General features: G+C 39.2%; 1 protein-coding gene across 7 annotated transcripts in view; it reads left to right on the top strand.

Annotated features, from left to right (window-relative positions):
• The window catches only part of plppr2a (phospholipid phosphatase related 2a), a 78429-nt gene that overhangs the window by 52955 nt on the left and 4420 nt on the right, over positions 1-21054 (top strand). For 4 of the 7 annotated variants that reach the window (XM_085155838.1, XM_085155839.1, XM_085155843.1 and 1 more), the window contains 4 exons: positions 13497-13617; positions 15050-15300; positions 16696-16872; positions 20187-20314. In XM_085155838.1, the coding sequence (XP_085011964.1) occupies positions 13497-13617; positions 15050-15300; positions 16696-16872; positions 20187-20314 (677 nt within the window). Of the gene's footprint in view, positions 1-13496; positions 13618-15049; positions 15301-16695; positions 16873-20186; positions 20331-21054 lie in introns of all 7 variants that reach the window. The other 3 variants (XM_085155840.1, XM_085155841.1, XM_085155845.1) reach the window with 1 other exon arrangement.

A 21054-nucleotide genomic window follows, 5' to 3' on the forward strand; every position in this document is an offset into this window, starting at 1 on the left:
TGCTCATTCATGTTGCTGTATGTATATTTTTGACCCAGCAAATGTGATCACTTTTTTCTGTTAACCCATAATAAAGTCATAAAAGAACCAAACTTCATGAATGTTTTTTGTGACAAAGAAGTATCTGTTCCAATCACTCTATCAGAGAAAAATCTGAGTTTTAGAAATAACTGGACACTCGGTAGAGCCATTATATTATATATTCTATATAATATTATAGATACAGTTGTGGTCAAAAGTTTACATACACTTGTAAAGAATATAATATAATGGCTCTACCGAGTGTCCTATTATTTCTAAAACTCTGATTTTCCTCTGATAGAGTGATTGGAACAGATACTTCTTTGTCACAAAAAACATTCATGAAGCTTGGTTCTTTTATGACTTTATTATGGGTTAACAGAAAAAAGTGATCACATCTGCTGGGTCAAAAATATACATACAGCAGTGCTAATATTTGGTTACATGTCCCTTAGCCATTTTCACTTCACTGGTTGAATCTTTGACCACTCCTCTTGACAGAATTGGTGTAGTTCAGTTAAATTTGATGGCTTTCTGACATGGACTTGTTTCTTCAGCATTGACCCCATGTTTTTAATGAGGTTTAAGTCAGGACTTTGGGAAGGCCATTCTAAAACCCTTATTCTAGCCTGATTTAGCCATTCCTTTACCACTTCTGATGTGTGTTTGGGGTCATTGTCCTGTTGGAACACCCAACTGCGCCCAAGACCCAACCTTCGGGCTGATGATTTTAGGTTATGAAGTTGAAGAATTTGAAGGTAATCCTCCTTCTTCATTATCCCATTTACTCTCTGTTAAGCACCAGTTCCATTGGCAGCAAAACAGCCCCACAGCATAAAACTACCACCACCATGCTTGATTGTAGGCATGGTGTTCTTGGGGTTAAAGGCCTCACCGTTTCTCCTCCAAACATATTTCTGGGCATTGTGGCCAAAAAGCTCGATTTTTGTTTCGTCTGACCACAGAACTTTCCTCCAGAAGGTCTTATCTTTGTCCATGTGATCAGCAGCAAACTTCAGTCGAGCCTTAAGGTGCCGCTTTTGGAGCAAGGGCTTCCTTCTTGCACGGCAGCCTCTCAGTCCATGGAGATGCAAAACACGTTTAACTGTGGACAATGACACCTGTGTTCCAGCAGCTTCTAATTCTTGGCAGATCTGCTTTCTGGTGATTCTCGGTTGACTCTTTACCCTCCTGACCAATTTTCTCTCAGCAGCAGCAGCAGCATAACATAGCTTGCGTTTTCTTCCTGATCTTGGCAGTGACGAAACAGTGCCATGCACTTTATACTTACAAAAAATTGTTTGCACTGTTGCTCTTGGGACCTGTAGCTGCTTTGAAATGGCCCCAAGTGACTTTCCTGACTTGCTCAAGTCAATAATTCGCTTTTTCAGATCCATGCTGAGCTCTTTTGACTTTCCCATTGTAGCGTTTGTGGGCGTTTGTATCCAATGAGCCCTATTTAACTGGCCTAAGAGAAGTCACCAGCTGTAGTCATTCATAATCACTCACAAGAAGTTAAGAGGCCATGCTATGAAGCTCAGTTCACTGACAACTTTCTAAGTCACCAAAATTGCTCATTCATGTTGCTGTATGTATATTTTTGACCCAGCAAATGTGATCACTTTTTTCTGTTAACCCATAATAAAGTCATAAAAGAACCAAACTTCATGAATGTTTTTTGTGACAAAGAAGTATCTGTTCCAATCACTCTATCAGAGAAAAATCTGAGTTTTAGAAATAACTGGACACTCGGTAGAGCCATTATATTATATTCTTTACAAGTGTATGTAAACTTTTGACCACAACTGTATATATATATAAGTGCCCATGCTCACATGCAGTGATAGGAATAACAGCGTTACATAACGGCATTACTTTTTTCAGTAATGAGTAATCTAACTAATTACTTTTTCTATCGTTACAACGCCGTTACCGTTACTAACAAGAAAATGCGGTCCGTTACTATTTTTCAACAAACAGACGGCTGAAGCTGTCTTCAGCTTACTGCATCTTATATCAGTAGCCGTAAGTAATCTGGGCACTACAGCTTTAAGCAGCTGCGAGCGCTCCCGCGGACGGCAATCACTTTCTGGTAGACAAGCACTTTTTGGCACAACACCTGGAGCTAAGGGGGCAATCGCATGAGCGCTGCTGTTTGACTGAGGAAGAATAAAGTAATCGTGGTAAGCCAATCACACAACCACTTCAAGATGACAAAGCAACAAGGTGATTTATACCAGTTTTTAAATTGTGCTGATAGGCCACGTAAAACCAGAGTCATGATAAACAATATATACGTGTGTTTTTTCCACAATAGTTTCGTCACGTTTACTGTCTAAGGACAGCGCAGCGAGCACTCTCTGCTTATGAGCAAAAAATAAAAAAACAAAACAAAAAACAGCCCGTTTGTGTTGGTGGAAAAATGCACCATGTCAACCAATCAAAAATGATATGGCAACATGACGTTTGGTTGTTTAGGAAGAGGGGGAAGTTTTAGGAGTGAGTGAGAGAGAGAGAGAGAGAGAGAAAGAAAAACTGCAGAAAAAGAGGGAGAGCGAGTTTTGAGATGTTTAGCGTGTTTGGAGTGTGTAGTTAATGTGTTGTCTTGTGTAGTTAGTGTGTGGTGTCGTGGATAGTTTTGTGTTGTGTGTCAGAACAATGAGGCATCTCCAGGTAAAAAATAGGATGAGTGAGACACCTGCTGCTGTCAGACCTGCAGGTATCAGACTGTGATGTTCTCCTTTATAGTGGACAGAAATTATTTTTGGGAGTGGCACAAATAATTTGTTTATTAAATTCAGAACAGCTGATTGTTCTGTAAATAGTTTGAAATGGTTATTTTTTTTTTTTTAAAGGGGGGTAAAAGGTAAATGGCTGCAAATAACTTTGTTGTTTGCAAAACATGTGAATAGGATTTTAAAATTGACAATTTATATTTGAAATTATATGTTAGTTATGAAATATGATTCAATAAACATGTTTGTGGTTGTTACAGTAAAAAATATAACTTTTTCTACTCAGATTTTATGTTTTTTGTCTGATTTTAGAGCAGTTGTGTTAATACAGTATGTCAAAATGAAAACATAACTGTAAATCTAGACACGTGAGGTTGTGCTGAAAAGAATGATACCAAACAAGGCAAAGTAAATAGTTTTTAAAGGTGAAATATAGAGGAAACATCAAAAGTAGTCAAAATTGGCCAATTATACCCTGGGCCCCAGAGGGTTAAACATTTTACTTACTTTTCAAGTAATTAATTATTTTTAGAATATTGTAACTCAGTTAGTAACTCAGTTACTTTTTTGAAGAAGTAACTAGTAACTATAATTAATTACTTTTTTTTACAAGTAACTTGCCAAACACTGCTCACATGTGTAGTAGGTCTACACATATACAAGCTGACATCTGTTCCCATTTTGCTACATATGGGGAATATTTTCCATGAAATTTCTGTTACTCAAATCCAAGTTCTGTCATCGGATGTACATCCAGGTGGCTCATTGTAAATAAACAATGTCCCAGCAAAGACGTGAAGTGTGAAAGAAACAGAATGATAGATAACAATGAGAGATAAAGCAGCCATAGGTCCCACTGATGCATATTTTAAGGGATGTTACCGAGCAGAGAAAAATGGGGTGTGAAATTGAACAAGACAAAAATAGAGAAGGGAAAAGTTAGAAATGTATAACCTACTTTTTTCTTTCAGTTTAAAAAAAACTAAGTTAAAGGAAGAGGAAAGAAGAGATTAAAGGGAAAGAAGGGGATTAGTGATGCTGCTACGCAATGATGAAGTGATTGTGCTTATGTAAGAAGGAAGAAGGATCGCTTTGATAATGCAAGCAGGCAGGGTTTGACTTTCTGGACAGATACCAAGCAGGATAACAGTGGCTGTGATGTTGCATTTTTCCTAGTAGAAGAAGGGCATCACTCTGTTTATTAGGTTGTATGATGTGTGTTGACGTGTATGCTTGATAGGCTCCATTTTTGTAGAAGCCTTAACATTTGTGTAAAGTGCCCCTTGGCCTTGTGAATGCAATTGTGTTTGCACAATTGCATTCAGTATGTCTATTCATCCATAAATGAGATCATGTTCTTTTCTCAGTTGTTATTCTTCATCATATCTTATCAGTGTTTATGAAGTCTCTGATCTATAGACTCGTCCAGTCTGTATTTACAGAGACCAGGAGTCTCGTGTTTGCACCCACCCCTCACAGTCAAAGTCCTGGTGAGATCCACATGTAAGGAAAGGTAATGATCTTGATCTGCTCAGACAGGTGCCGTGTCTTTAACATCCATTAGCCCAGATCTCATCTATACACTGCATCGCATTACTTTACACATGAATGACTTTCCCAATCTTGTCAGAAGCATTAAGTCTCATGGCTGCAGAGCTGCGTTTCATCAATGTGGGTCTGCAGTTGGTCCATGCAATGCAAGAATTGCAGCATGCCTTCATTAAATTAAGCCACTGACATGAACTGAATATCTCCCAACAAAGGTTTTCAGCTACACAATATGTGAGTGATTGTGTCTTGAGACATAGAGATACACAGAACTACTGGTACATTAAGGATAACTGTTAAGGCCATGGGGTTGTGTTGTGCTTTGAATTTTTAGATAACTTGAACAAAGGGCTGTTCGATATAACGATACATATCGGATGACGATATAAAAACATCTATCGTTTCATTTTACGCTATCGTTTGTTTTGTGGTGTCGCAAAATCCACTGTTTACGGCAGTATTTTTTTCATCGTTTTGATGGTCACTGTAGTGGCTATATTAATTTCTTAAAGTTCTCTCTTTCTCTTATATTTAATATAACCACACTACTGACAGACAAGCGCTTGTTTTTATGCGTTGTGGTTAGCAACAACAACGGTAAAACCACCGCGTGTCTGCTTGTTTATTTTCCACATAAACCTTTCACAATAAAGCTCAAGATCCTGTTGAGACTTTTCAAAATAAACTGAATCACGTGAAAGATGCAGAGTATTTACGGATGAGAAGCAAAAAAGAGCCGTCAGGTGCTAAAAAATAAACCTTAGACTCAAACATTAGAACAGGCTTTTCCCTGCAGCACGCTGTGTAATAAATACTCACAAAGAAAACGGCGGCCATTACAACCTATGTCTAAAAATGTATAGTTTCATGCATCGGTTAAAACACTCGACTCCAAGTATGCGACGCCCAGCTGGAAACACTTCACGCAAGTCAAGCTGCCCGAGATTCACAGAATTTACAGAAAATGTTACATTTTTGTGATTTATATTGTTATCGGACGATAGATGTCTTAATATCCTGATATGAGATTTTGGTCATATCGCACAGCCCTACTTGAACATGACGATCACTTCACTGTCCTCAGTCACCAGATCTCAGTCCAATAGGCATTTTTGGGATGTGCTGGAACTGGAGATTCTTATTATGGATGTGTAGTCGAATGATACTGTCATGCACCGTGTCTGTGTCGATATGTTGAATCTTTGCTTTGAAGAATTAAGACAGTTCTGAAGGCAAAAGGGGGTCCAACCTAAAACTAATGAGGTGTAACTAATGACCAGTGAGTGCACTTTGGGGTTGTTTCCTGTTTTGCTTGGTCTTGTTTAGGGTTTCTGTCAAGAGATGTATTCGAAAACACTTCTTCAGCTGAGAGTCAGAGAGGAGAAACACACAGTTTTCTTGCTAGCAAGGGCAGTCACCAGAACGCTCGCACAAGAGTGAGGCTCAGAGACTCGCACTGAGAGATTGCCCTGGTCTTTATTTATACTTCAGTGTGCGTTTGTTCCTTACATTGGAATGTGGAGGTGTATATGTATGTGTGGGCGTGCGTTGTAACGTCGGGTTGTGTTTAGTGGTTGAGAGTAGGCGGCAAAACACTTAGCAGGATAGTTGAAAGAATACACCCTCACGCTGGCTTTGGGAATTCCACAGCGTATTCTTTAATACACGTTCTCTTCGTCAACCATATAAGCCCGGTTGGACGGCTGCAGCTTAACAAACAGCGCACAGTGTTCGTACAACCCATACGTTGCAAAAAAAAGGGTGTGTGGAGAGGTAAAACATAAAATCCGTCCCTCCTCATGCACTAGCGTGCAAGCACATGTCCACACAATCACAGAGAGAGTCAGTGGCGCATACTGATGACAACATTAACCCTCGACTTGGGTTGTCTTAAAGAGACACCACACCATTGTGACTGTTACAGCGTGTGTGTGTCAGAGTGTGAACCCATAAACGACTTCCCTTAACCTGCTGGTTTGGAAAATGCAACAGTTCATCTATATGTAAAAAAGGGCATTTAGACTAAAACCGACATAGCTACATTAATCCTAGACAAGGTACGACCTTTCCCATGCTCCCAGGATGTGGGTGTGAATGCCAGAGTACTCTGGAATGCACGCAAAGCTTTTGCAGACTATTAAAGATCGTACATCCTATCACTACCATATGTAAACTTATATTATTAAAAGATTATACTGACTACTAAGTACAATTTTCTATTGACAGTTTCACTTCCTCTGTGTCTGATTGGCTCCTGTTTCCTATCCCCAACTACTCTAGTTGGTGTGTATAAATAGCCCTGCCTTTCTCTTTGAATTTTGTGCTTCACTTTTTCCTCCCGTGTGTTCTTTTTCCTCATGCTTCTAGTCTGTGTATTTTGGATGTTTGCTTTTCAGAGTTTTACACCTTTATGCTTTGTTTGTTCTGGACTTAAAGTTTAAATAAAGCCTGAGGTTTCTGTTCTGTTTTTATTTTACAGTCCACCTTAAAACATTTCAGTCATTTAAACATGACAATTTAAACATCTGCAGCAACAAAATTATACATACACATTACATACAATTACATTGACAGAAGATATTTTTCTTGCTTTTCTAAGTTGAACTTTCTGGGGGCTTTATCCTAACTTCTCTCTCATCTTTATATTGTTGAAAGCTATACAGTACTTATTTTCAATAAAAAACACATATGGATGTCCAGCAAAAAAGAAATCCAAAACTTTCTTAAAATTCACATTCATTTACAGTATTTTCCACTAGGTAAAAATAAGCCAGGACAAATAAAAACTATATATAACATCCTGCTGTTACACGGTCGTGATCCTGAGAGGGTGCCTAAAGCTAATTGCTGACTCAATCATTTGAGAATAGCAAAATCCTGAAGAAGAAATTAAAGGCAGTTAGTGTATTTTAAGATTTCCACGCACCAGAAAGTGGCAGAAATGCAAACTGTAATCAGTTGTTCATGGGGAATAACTAATAGCTCTACACCCAGAATTATGCTTTAACCAAAGGGGGTCACTAAAATCTGTACATGGATTTTACTCCCAAATGACTAAGCTTTAGCTCAAATACACTCAAGTATTGCACAATACCCTCCAGCTATATTGCACCATGGTCAATTTTAAGAAATACTACATTCGTGTATCATGTCTTTTTCTAATCACTGCTTCTCAAATTCAGTAGAAAAGTTCACAGAGTGAACACAGTTACTTAGGAAAAGACAAACACAGAGCTCAGAGTATCCAGCTACACTTGCACTGCAGTATTTAATAACCTGATAGCAAATGCTGTTGTAGATCTACTGCGGTGAAACTTCAGTTTAATGAATGTGGACTACAAAAAGTGAGCCTTACATATGTCTCTGTGTGTGCTCTTGTGCCTTGTTTCACATGCTGTAGAAACATGGGACAAATCAGCAGCGCATTCCTGGGGCTTCAAATACCGCTATTTCAAAGGCTTTGGTGTGTCACATTTATGCAAGAGGTCCTTTGACATTGGCGTGTGACACAGTGGGTTATGGCTGTAGTGAGATGGGTCTGTCACTTCCAGCTTGTCACAAGAACCCCTTGGTGTCACATTTCAACATACTGGATAGAGTCATTTTTCACTCTGCAGAGTTATTGTTGTGAAGGAGAATATTTTAGCCCACACGCCAACCTTTTCCTGAACTCATCGAGTAGTTTTAAGTACCCGAACCTAACCAAGTACCTTTGGTGACTAAACTAAACCAGTAAGTGAAGAAAAAAAGAAACACAAAAAAACACCAAGTGAAAATTAATCACTAACTAACAAAGTGCAAAACACCCATGCAATGCGAACTTCTTTCATATTGCATCACATCACAAAAGAATGACCTTACTGGACTTAAGGCCAAGTGTATCATGTTGTTCAGACAAATGGAAAACACTACAATGGGTCAAATGTGTTCACCAGCAGGTGAAATTAACCTAAGCCCTCAATCATATTTGATAAATGAGTGCTTCTACACTATCAGTTTGATTTTTTTTTTTTTTGCCCCCGAAACACCTAAATAAATTGCACAATACATTTTTAAGCAATAAGCTGCCAATAAATAAATATAAAACTACAATAATTGGCAGATTTAGCCAATAATACAAATTTAAACTCATATATGCGGAGTAATATTTTTTTATTTGTCATAAGATTTTATAAACACTCCATTTTCAAGAAATGTGACTTTTCTGGCACTTATTTAACAGTTCAGGGTTTAAAGGGTTAACAATGTAGACTAGAAATGTGTCTTTGATCATTTTACTATTAAACAGATTCTAGCTATGAAGACTTAATAAATACTGATACATTTTATGTGAATACTCAGAGCCTAATGTGAGTCTTATTTTCATCTGTCCCTGTGGTTTGAGTTTTCTGTTTTTGCCACCTTATTTGATCACTAACACACCAACGTCAGCTGTCTGCAGAGAGGAATCCTAATGGAAGGAATCTGTATCTTGCTGCTAAGCAGCAGGTCCTGGCTGTTTCCTAGATGCCTGATTTGGCCCTCACAGCTTCATGTCATTATTCTAGATGATGCTAAAATGTCTGGCTGTTGTTCTCATATATGCTCTCTGAAATTCACTCTTTCATACACTAAAAGGGAAAAAAAAAAGATGAAGCTGGTTTTGTTTAACACGGCTTTGAAGGAAACTGCTGGATTGTGTATCCTGACTTCTTTTCCTCCTTCTTCTGAATGAACATGTTCAGTGTGAAATTGCTAATTACAAAGCTAGATATAAAATAACGCACATGTGTGAAATGTATTTATCTAAAATGTTATTTCTTTCCGTTCTCCTCTTCTTTAATAATGGTGCTCTAATCCTCCCTGCTTTCTTGTTGCTCTCTTTATTCTCCAACTGCCACCGCTTCTCTGTCATCTCCACAATCCTCTTCATTCATCTTGTGGTTCAGAGTAAAACGTCCCCACTTATTGCCTTATAATAGACACACATTCATAAAAAGGGCCAGTCTGAATACACACTCGCATTTTACTAATACCCACAAATTGAGATTTGATTACTTACACACACACACACACACACACACACACACACAGCCGAATCCTCCAGCCTCCTTGTGAGGACAAAAATGGGCTGTGCAGTCATGATGCCGATTGTTAATCACATCTCACGTCTGTATTAATGTTTCATTCCTCAACTCATCTCTGGTTTTGCATCATGTGACCAATACAACTTCCTGTCACTCACCTTTACGTACTGATTTTGCAGTTCGCTGAAGCAACAAAGTCGCACGTCCTTGGTTTCTGAATGCTTCACACTACCTCCGCTTTGTCATCGTGCATGCTTGATGAGCAGCTTAATTTCAAGGAATTATTATCCTGTTGTCTCTAAACTGCATTGACAGCCTCATCACATTTAACCGTGAGTCCTTGAAGGAGCAGTCGGGACAGAGGCAGGGAGCCAGAGTGCATTCTGTCGCAGCCGAGAGAGATGATTTAAAAATGTTGGTTGAAATAATGCACTTCATGATTCACACGGATGCCATCAATGCATGAATAATGTATTCCTGCATTACTAACCCTAACCCCATTAACTTTCTACCTTTGGCACAGCGCCCCCTCTTCTTTCTTCACTCCTAAACTCATCTTCTCTTTTGCTCCTGCTGCTTCTGAGAGCAGGGATTTGTTTTGCAAAGTGAGGCAGCATAAAACATTTCACACACTGTACACACAAAAAAATTTTCTTGGCTCTCATATAACATGAGACAACAATTTTGATTAAAAGGCAGCCGGAAATCTAAAAATCATTAATCATTAAGCAAAACATATTTTGTATAAACCGAATGTATACTAGTCAAGTAAATTTCATTTGGCCAGAGTCAGTTAAAGTTTTACAGTGTACTTATGTAACAAAATTAGACTGAAAATTTGCGTCTAATCAGATTACTTAAAGTCAGTATTATAAGATTTTATCAACATTTAGGGTATAAATGTTGAAAGGTACAGATGAGTTTTAACGTGGTAGTTAGTCACAGTTTATTGGTGTAGTTGGGTACTTTTTTCCCCACTGCTGATGGCTGTTTCCCGCTTTATTAATACTAGACAAAGACATTTACAGGTAATTTTTGAGTCTAAAAGCAACTTAAAACACCTCATCAAAACACCAGGGGATCTAAATGTAACGTTAAATCCATAAATTAACATTATTATATTTAAAATTTTTGTCTTATTAAGGGTTTATCTGTTCAAAACTCCCAGCCTGGTGCGTGTTTTCACTAACAAGGTGTATTCATGTAAACCTAATATTTTCACTTACCCCCACTCAGTAAACACTGTCTTGTTCAGATTGGTTGGTTTATAAATAAGTAAGTCTGTAAGTCACGACAGAGTAACTGAACAGAAAATCATGAGAATCCCTCACAGTATACACATGTGTAATTGCACATTAATAATATTACCATATCATGCCTATTCTGTGATAATGACCGTCATGCTTGATCAGCACAGGTGGGTGTTATTGTTGTGCTACTTTGTACTTTATAAAAAATGTAGAGCTGTTAAGTCCTGTTAATCTCTGTCATGGGTGACTTTCCAGAGCAACACCAGGCAATTCACACGCACTGTTTGTGTTACACTTTACTGTTTAACTTTACTGTAAAAGGCACATGCTATTCCAATAATGGGCTCAACTTGAAGCAATATAACAACATACAAAGTAAGTAAGTCTTACAGATGCTTTAATGCTTTAACACAGAATCTATTTAGACGTTTGCAGAACAATCCCATGGAAAAGTAAACTCACTTTTTTTCTTGCTTTAAATCAATTAGGTTGAAGCTTAACTAATGTAATAATTTAACTAATTGAATGTTATTTCCAAGTGGACATACTTTATAAACCTTTTAATTTTCTAATTTAAATTTTACTTGATTTAGGCACGGTCTGTAAAGCCTGTTACTCGAGGCACACTGTGAGACCGATAGGAGGTAAATCTCTGCAAGCATATCAATTTTGTCAACTAAGAGGTTCTCTTGGGAGGATTATGTCAGCTGGACAATAGGGGCAGGATGGACAGTGCTAGAAGCAGTAAGGAGTTGGGAATGTTGAGTGTGAAATTTGGGGTTTTGTAAAGCCTTAAAAAGAAAGGCTTTTTGGGGTTATAGTGCTTTAAATGCTTCTAAAATGCCTGCCACCCACTCCTCCACATCTATGCCCCAGGTAAAGTGTTAAAAAGCGCTATTATCTCATATTTTGTGGCATACCCAGGCTTAAATGCTCTGCAGACAAGCTGTCCCTGTGGAAATAGACGCTATCCTGCCTTTTAATTGCCCCCTAAATGCTTGTCCAGAGTCTCATACTACCCATAACATCTCTGATTTGAAGCTTCCGATTAATCCCCCCGTAGCTTTGATTTCATGCTCATATTAGTGTTTAGATGGTTGCCATGGGAAACCCAGTGGGGCCGTGTGCCTCTAATGAAAGAAATCACTTGGCTGGGCATGCACTTCACAGCACTGCTGCACTGGCTGGTTCCCTGCATACTTTTAACTCTTTCAGCTTGGCTGGTCCCTCATGGAAATATATCAAACCTGACTGAAACGCGATCGTTTTCTGCATCTCTCATCTTTCTTTCTTTCATTTTCTCCTGCTCCGTTTCCCCTTACAGTAGTGCTTCAGATTTTGCCACTGTGAATGTAAATGGTGAATTACATTAAGCATGGAAAGAGTAAGAGTAAGGCTCATGAATCTGTGGAACACAATCAGTGTCAATGTCGGTCCCACTTCTGTCACAGTCTGCATGCATATTGTCAGGATGATGAAGGATATATCTGCCATAGGTGGTTACTCAGGGCTCTGTTGCAGTGTGTGCTATAGTCTTTGAGTGGAGTAGGCTCTCATACAGATGAGCCTCACAGTTGCAGCCCATTAAGGGATCATCAGTCTGGAGAGCCACCGCTGTTCAGACTCGCTGCGAGCGAATTGAACAAAGTCATCTGACCAGACTCTCTGCTCCAAGCCTGATGCTCATCACAAAAACAGCAATAAAACTGTGAGCACCCAGCAACGATGGCTGCTATTTTTCGCTCACAGAATGTGCAGCACTGTACTGAGGTTACAGCTCTATGGCACTACAGCCAGGGAGCTCACACTTAATTAAAGAGATGATAACTAAAGTGTGTAATTAGCTATTTTCGCACAGTGGGTTCTGAGATCATAAGTAATGTTTGGAGCCGCAATACTGTCATGGCTAAATCATTTGTAGAGCTATGTCATGTTTATAGCTGAAGATAAACAAATCCTGAGCTCATTGTCATTCTGCAGTGAACAGTCTATGGAGTTTATGAGTTGTTCAATTGTAACATATAATATGATCGCTTCTATTCCTGACACTGCCGTACAACCATAAGCCATGCCATTAAAACCACTGAGAGGTTAAGTGAACTTAATTGATCATTGTGTTGCAATGTAATGTTCTGAAACCTTGGTGCCTTGCATGCTTGTGGATATTATTTACCATTGCTGTCAGCACCTTCTAATGGTGGCTACATCACCTATCAGGACAACATGGCACATCATACCACAAAACCACACCGGAAGAACAAGAGGAACACAAAAAATAAAGAAAAAATAAAATAAAACAAGGTAGTAACTTAGACTCACTAACTACAGGGATCACAATGGAGTCATGCACAAATGGCATGCTTAAACTTGGTCTATGCACACATAACCCCCATTACTATTGGTGCACCTAGAAATGGTATTTGGAGTGTATTTTTTTAAAAATTACAGTGATATTATACAAAACAATTTTTGAAGATTTACCAAAACATAATGTGAATATGTGTCTGTAGATGGCCTGGTCAATCTATGTTCCAGTCCTCTCCTTTATATGTATATATCTGAACTACCCCTAAAAGAATAACACTGTATAAAAGCAGCAGAAATTAGCTTCTTCTGAAGGGCTTAGCCTTCTAGGTAGCATGCAAGTTATTCTGAAGAGGCTAGAGCTGCTACTCTATATTGAATGAAGCCAGGTGAGGTGGTTTTATGTCTAGGATCCCTCCTGTGACAAAGGCAACCGAGGAGGTTGCTTTTGGCTCCCATGTGGTTATCTCTGCTTAGACTGCCGCCCCTGTGATCTGGACCACAATGAAAAGTAGAGGATGGATGGATGGATGGATGGAACCATGGCTACTATGTTTTTTGTGTGTTTCCAGATTCTTGTTGGAGAGCTGTGCGCCTTCTTCACCAAGGCAGAGGGAACCCAGGAGAAGACCATTGTGACTGCAGACTGCTGCTACTTCAACCCCTTACTGAGACGCATAATACGCTTCTTGGGTGAGCATGCTATAGTTTCTTCCACAGCCCCCTTTTCAGGCTTTTGAAGTGACACATCTAAATCTTTATAACCATTTTCATATATAAACTGTGGACAGTGTCAGGTCATGATGACCCATTCCTCCAAAATGAGGGAAGCTCGGTGCAGTGTGCAGGTAGCTGGAGTTGTAACAAAGACTTGTAATGAATTCTCTTTAGCTGTTGTATTCTGACACTGACTTATTTAGACATCACATAGACTTTGAGCTACTGGGCAATGCTTAGTCATTATCAACAAAGTAATGTATTACTTTTCTTAAAAGTGCATCCGGAAAGTATTCACAGCACTTCACTTGGTCCACATTTTGCGGAGTGTGACCATTAGAAACAAAGGCACCAAGCACTGGGCATGGTGGTGGCAGGATCATGCTGTGGGGATGTTTTTCAGCAGCAGGAACTTTGAGGGTTGAGGGAAAGATGAACATGGAGTGCAGCAATGTACAGAGACGTCCATGATGATACACAGCTCCAGAGCACTCTTGACTTCAGGACTGGGGTGAAGTTTCATTTTCCAACAGGACAACTACCCTAAGCACACAGCCACTGGGTGTATTTTTTCTATTTTTTGCAGTAGTTCTGCAAAGAAGAAACTGCCCTATAAATTGGTATGCCATGCTTGTAGCATCATATTCCAAAAGACTTGAGATTGTAATTGCTGTATAATATATTGGAACAAGGCTGTTACATGACACAATGTGGAACAAGTGAAGCATTGTGAGAACATTCTGGATGCACTTTAATCTACTTTGTTACTTAATTACTCAGCATTGAAAAACAGCCTAAAGAGACTTTAAAGTGATTTCCACAGATCTACTTGTTCGTGTTATGGGCTCGTTCATATATAGGGTATCCACTCAGCGTGCAGATAACTTGTAACACAAGTAATGACTTAAATGTAACCGTAATATAATTACTGAATTTAGAGCAGTAACACATTACTTTGGGATGTGCTGGACCCAGTACTGCTCGATGGCAGGCTTTAATCTGTTTATTTGTTTTTTTTTTTAACATTTGGGCTCTCACTTACAGGCATCCTCAGTCTGTAAATAAGTGCTTCATAAGTGTGTAATTGAATGATGAAAAATAAAAGAGAATAAAAAGTACTTAATGTTTGAGGTAGATTGCTCAGGATCCTGGCAGGAAGGCTCTCGTGAATATTAAGAAGCCTACCAATCTGCATCTTGAGCTGAATCAGCTGAGGAGGAGGATTCTGTTGCAATTTCACACATAATAATGTGTTGGGGCTCTTTGAAGTAGAAGCATTTACTACTTTTATCACCTGGTGATGTTTGTCTCTATCAAAATCTATATTTTATTTTAATAAAAATAAAATATATGCTTGCTTATTAACTTTTCCACAATTTCCCCTTCTCTACACTGTTGTCCTGTCCAGGTGTTTATGCCTTTGGTCTATTCACCACGACCATTTTTGCCAATGCCGGCCAGGTAGTGACAGGAAACCAGACGCCTCACTTCCTGTCTGCCTGCCGACCAAACTACACAGCATTAGGCTGCCAGTCCACGATGCAGTACATCACAGAGCGACGGGCCTGCACAGGCAACCCACTGATTGTCATGTCTGCACGTAAATCCTTCCCATCTAAGGATGCAGCACTTAGCGTCTACTCAGCAGTGTACACAGTGGTAGGTTGGACAAAACTGTAGGTGATACTGCTACTGTAAAGATTTAAGACTTAACGGGAGTTTCAGATGTGTTCTAGCAATTGAGGCCCACCTGCTCACTTTACTGTGTTATTTGAGGCCCATGCCAAACTTTCTGTTTTTAGTGAACACCATTGCCACTAGATCTCAAATTAGGATGAAATCAGAGAAGACCATCACATATTAAAGAATGCAGTCATTTGAAAAGGAAAGTTACATAGGGTCCTGTGGAAAACGGCAATAAAATGGCTTGTTGAATTGCTTTTAGTATCCATAACTTGAAATAAGTGTTTTCTTTTCTTCTTTAGGACTTTGCTTAAGTTCTTTGAGGTTTGTGGGCACTTAATTATGCACCACTCTCTTATAGTCCCGCTAAAGGTTTTCAGTTGGGTTGAGGTCTGGACTTTGACTGGGTCAAAGTCGAGTGCTCATCTATCTATCTATCTATCTATCTATCTATCTATCTATCTATCTATCTATCTATCTCACGTGGCTGCACGGCGCTAACGCGTTAAAGAGCTAACCACGCTAACGCGTTGACGCCTTGCAGCGATAACTCGCTAATGGTGATTTGCCACGTTAATGCAGTTATGGAGTTAACGTCATTTTAACAAGATTAACGCTGACAGCACTAATATAAATTTAACCCTTTTACCTTTTACCACTCACATTTAAGCAAAACAAGGATGTATGCAAGTAAACAGACCCTAACAAACACATTTGCAGAAATGCTGCCTTCAGTTAAAAAGGCGCCACCTACCAATTATTTCAACATTTATTAGTTTGTTTCTACCAGTTTGTATCTGTCATTTGTAAACAATCATTACCATGCTGAACAAGAAATAACACTGGCTGTTATTTGATGTAATCAAGTGGATACTTATGTTGATTTCTGCCACCTCAAAAATTTGATTTGTGTTTAGCCTGAATATAATTTCAGATGATATATTTCCTCCCTTTGTCGAGACAGTTAACAGGTACTTTAACTTTAAAGGTGGCATAATATGTTCACTTTTATCTCAGTATTTTATTCTTGTAACTTATCCTATGCTATGCCACTTAGTGCAGTTCCTCAGTTCACCTGCTTTATGCTCCATTCCCTTTTAAGCTAACTTTCTTATGATTAGTTCCCCTTATGATTAGTTAAATGCTGTGTTTAATATGACCATCCACTAGTGTAGCTGAATATATAATGAGAGAAAGTAAGGACAAGCTACATAGGTCCACTTTAACCAGCCAATTACAGGAAGAAAATCTCTTGTACGTCTTATTACCTGGTTTAAAATAGTGATGTGTCTTATGCGCTTGCATGCTCTTTGTGGCTTTCTGTGTTTGTTGCACCGTACTGTGCGCTCCCTCCCTTACGCTTCTTTGCAGATGTACGTGACACTGGTGTTCAAAACCAAAGGCACGCGGCTCACCAAGCCCACTATCAGCCTCACGCTGCTTTGTCTCGCCATGCTAGTCGGTGTGGTCAGAGTGGCTGAGTACCGCAACCACTGGGCTGATGTCCTGGCAGGATTCTTCACTGGGGGAGCCATCGCTGTGTTTTTGGTGAGGAGAGAATAGAAGGAGCAGGGAGACAGGCAGACAAATACATTAAAAAAGAAAGACATGTTCTCAGTTTTTTAAGCGCTCCATCTTTGCATGTAAAGACTAGCTTACTTGCCCCAGAGAGCACTGTTAAAACAGTTGTATAATATCTCATATGGTGATTTAATATCTTTCTTCATAATCTAAAACAATGTGTCTTAGAAAAATTTCCTGTTAGGTGCTTTTAATTATGAAAAAAGACAAAAACGGTCATTAATGGGCTACATATCAATCAGATGATTACGAACCACATTAATATCGCAACAGATTAAATGACATTCGGAAATAGGTTTACATGCAATTTTAATATGCTGCACCACAGTAGCAGAAGTCAAGCAACCATTTTTTAAACCACACCCCTTTTTGTTACTGTTACTATACCTGGCGAGCTTTACATTTTCATGGCATGAGTCATGCTTTGGTTGGTTCTAACTTTCCCACTATAGTATCTGGTTTTGTTTTGACCAGTTGCTTTGGTCCACTATAACAGTTTCCCAATGCAAGTGCCACAATAATAAATTACTCAAGACATTTTCTTTGCTTAACTGATAAAGAAATACTGAAAAATAACCTTAATCTGACTATGAAATTGTTTTAAGTGAATTTCTAGGTTACTCCTTAAAGTTTGCGATTTTTGTTAAACAAATAACTGTAACATTTAAACAGGTAATAAAATGTTTTGAATTCATTGAATCAAAGTTGAGAGTCTCAATTTCAATTGTACACGGTGTTTCATTTCAAACCTATTATAGTGGCATAGATACCCCAAATTATGAAAAATCATGTAACTGAAAGTTGCAGACCTAACAATAGTTAGCAGTGCCTGATAATGTTTTGCAGTTTACACCCACTCATCATGAGCATGAATGCCATGGTAACTTTGGACTCCTAATTATTTCTTTGAAATATTCTTTTTCCAGGATACTCTTTAATGACTTTAAAAAGCAAGAATTGGGTGCAAATGTTTGACTTTATTTTGGATTTTTTCTAATCTAATGTAATGCAATACAACCAGCAGCAAAACAACCCCAGATTATGATGCTACCTCCACCATGCCTGAGGCTTGATGGCGTGTTCTTAGTAGGGGTGGGCGATATAAACGATATACGATAGAAACTATATAAATTTGGCCAACAATAGAGATTTTGACTATATCGCTCTATCGCGATAGCGCATTTTGATGATGTCATCTAGCTGCGCCTGTTTTGGTCGAAAGCATCGCAGTGGCTGCTACAACAATTATCATCTGCAAATTATGGCGGGCGACAGTCATAGCAAAGAGATGAAGCACTTTTGAAACATGGGGAAAGCCCAAAATTGCGCTTCCTCCACTTCAGTAACATTGATTCATTAATGTTGAATTCTCTCGCAGCTGTTCTATTCCCATGTTGTTGCAGTATATTAATAACTAACCTCGTATTGTGGATGAATAATCTCAGTTGTTCTCCTGACTGAAATTTGGCCCGTTTATAGCATCCTGCTATGCGATTGCATTTGTCCCTAACCACCAGAATCCCTCACGTTAACTTTTATCGAGTGGAAAAAAAGTTGGCGTTCATCATCCAGCTTCACTGTGCTAATGTTATGCTAACATAGCTGTGTCGCTAGCAATCACGTAGCACAACATTAAATACCAGGTAGTCCAACTTAAGTAACCCTGCAAACGCCACTGCTGTTTAGTTTTCTGTCTTCATTTATGTTGGAAGTGGTAACAGAGCTGTACGTTTTAATTAGTTTCAAAAATCTCTCAGTCAGAACATGGTATGAAATGTTTAGGTGTAAACTAGCGAGCTAACTTCCTGTTAACTTCTAACTCCGTTAAATTTAATAAATTCTGTTTTCATGGATGTTAAACTTAATTGTTACAACCAATAAAGCAGCAATGCTGATGATTTAATTAAAGATGAAAGAATTTAGACCGTTTTTAACTCTTAGTGTTCGTTTGACTTTGGGACCTGAAGTGGACGGAGTTTTGGACCCAGATTACTCCGCGAAGCTCCTCACTACGGTAGCCGTAATGCTCTGACAATCCATCAAGCAGTGCGGCTTACCAAAGTTGTATTAAAACATTTTTTAACAGATTTCGGCACGCCAAAATCGGTTCGAGGTCAGTAAGCACAACCAGAATTCATACATAAGACACACTCTCGATTTTTGAGAAAATTAAAGGATTTTAAGTGTGCCTTATAGTGCAGAAAATACGCTATACAGAAGAAAAGAATATATCGTGATATATATCGTTACCGCACATGCTTCAAATTATATCGCGATATGAATTTTAGGTCATATAGCCCTAGTTCTTAGGTTTGAAAACCTGAACTTATTCTCTTCCAAACATACTTAATCTCACTGTGGTCAACTACATCAATCTTTGTCTCATCTGAACATAAAACCTTTCTTCAGGAGTGTTAGGTTTTGCCATGTGGGCAGCAGCAAGTCTCAGTTGAGCTTGACCTTGCCACCTTTGGAGCAGGGGCTTCTTTCTTGGTTAGCACTGTCTTAGTCCATAGCTGTGTAAAAACCCACATCACTTTGGACAGTGACACTGGTGTTCCAGCAGTTTCCAGGTCATGCCTTGGAACCTTGGTGGTTCCTTGGTTGTTCCTGAATATCCTAACACATTTCTTCTCAGCTGAGGGTGACAGTTGGGTTTTCTGGTGGGGAAAAATCCAAATAATTTCCATTTACATAGAAATGTTTGAACTGATGGTGCAGTTGTTGAGACCTTCCCAACTTGTGTAAATCTATAATTCTCAATCTTAGATTTTCACTTGGACTTTCCCATTCTGAGTATCGAGTAATCCAGAGAGTACTGTCAAATTCTTTTTATGTTGAGTTGAAAAGTTGTAGAACCAGTTGTAGTCAATCATGATCACTAATGAGAGGTTAATATGCCTTACCCTTGTCGAGTTAAAAGACAAGAACCTTTAGTACCACATATTAGAAGATTTAAGTGAATGTATGTCGATATCTGAGTATGTTTGAGTACTTTTTACCCCGTGTGGATTGGAGAACAATATTTAAACTTGTGCATTAAAGATGTACACTGGAAAAAGAACAGTTCAAAGAAATTATCCAAAGCCCAAAATAACTATAACATTCATGCTCTTTGATAATTCGGTCCTTTTTTTCCCCAAAGCCCTTGTAAACCATTTTGCCACACAGGAAAATCCACTAAGCTGTTACTGAACAGTCTGAATTTGGCAAATGGTCAATTTCTCTCATGTGTCTCATACTGGGCCCAGTTAACTCTTTATGTTGGTTTCTATCACCAGGTGACTTGTGTGATTAACAACTTCCAACAGCTGCAGCCCGGTCTTCCTCCACCGCGACCCCAACGTCCCGAGTCAATGCTGGGCATGCCGATGGTGACACTGCCCTCTGTGGAGAGTCCACTCGAAAAGTTAAGTGGCCCTCAGGTAAGGGGCGGGGGTGGGTGTGAGGCACAACTGTGCTCACATAAGCGCTGAGATACACACCCCTTGTCTCTTAACTGAATCCGTGACCTTCCTTTTGTTCCTCAAAAAAGAACAAATTCAAACACGCATGCTCCAAGCCCACCTGCACGCCCAGTCCTAGCAAAACACCCAAGTGAATCCTTTAAATCTCTGCGCACGCGAGGCTTGTTGTACCCTGATAAGAACGCATGTGAGATTTGTTCTAGTGGTGTGAAATGAGCCACGGTTATGTTTCAGTCAGAGGATGGAACAAATTCTAGTGTGAATGTTTGCTATGGAAAGAGGTGCTGCTTACTCCTAAAAATCCCACAGTGTTACAAATTTTCACGTTATCTGGTTTATAGAGAGAGCCACTTGTGTCTTTGAGGTGAATCAGCAGTTTGGCTGACACACTCCAAGTGTTATTTACCATTTGGATATAATGCAGAGCACTTGGCTGAAGGGAAACTGTGAAGTCAGCAGAGGCTAAAAGAAAATAGTCTTAGCTGTGGAAGCGATCCCCTCAAGTTATATCTTCTCCCCGAAAGCGCTGCATTTTCTAAAGCGATTCTCTCAGGGGTGAAGCATTTAGAAAAATATCGTGCGTCCTCTGTGGTCTCTCACTGTCACTAACCCTCACCTGACTGCCTTCTTTTCCTCTGTCTCCCACCTTGCCTCTCTCCTTTCAATCTGCTTCCTTGTCCCT

This window comes from Neolamprologus multifasciatus, chromosome 4 (genome assembly GCF_963576455.1).
Source record: "Neolamprologus multifasciatus chromosome 4, fNeoMul1.2, whole genome shotgun sequence".
Lineage (NCBI taxonomy): Eukaryota > Metazoa > Chordata > Actinopteri > Cichliformes > Cichlidae > Neolamprologus > Neolamprologus multifasciatus.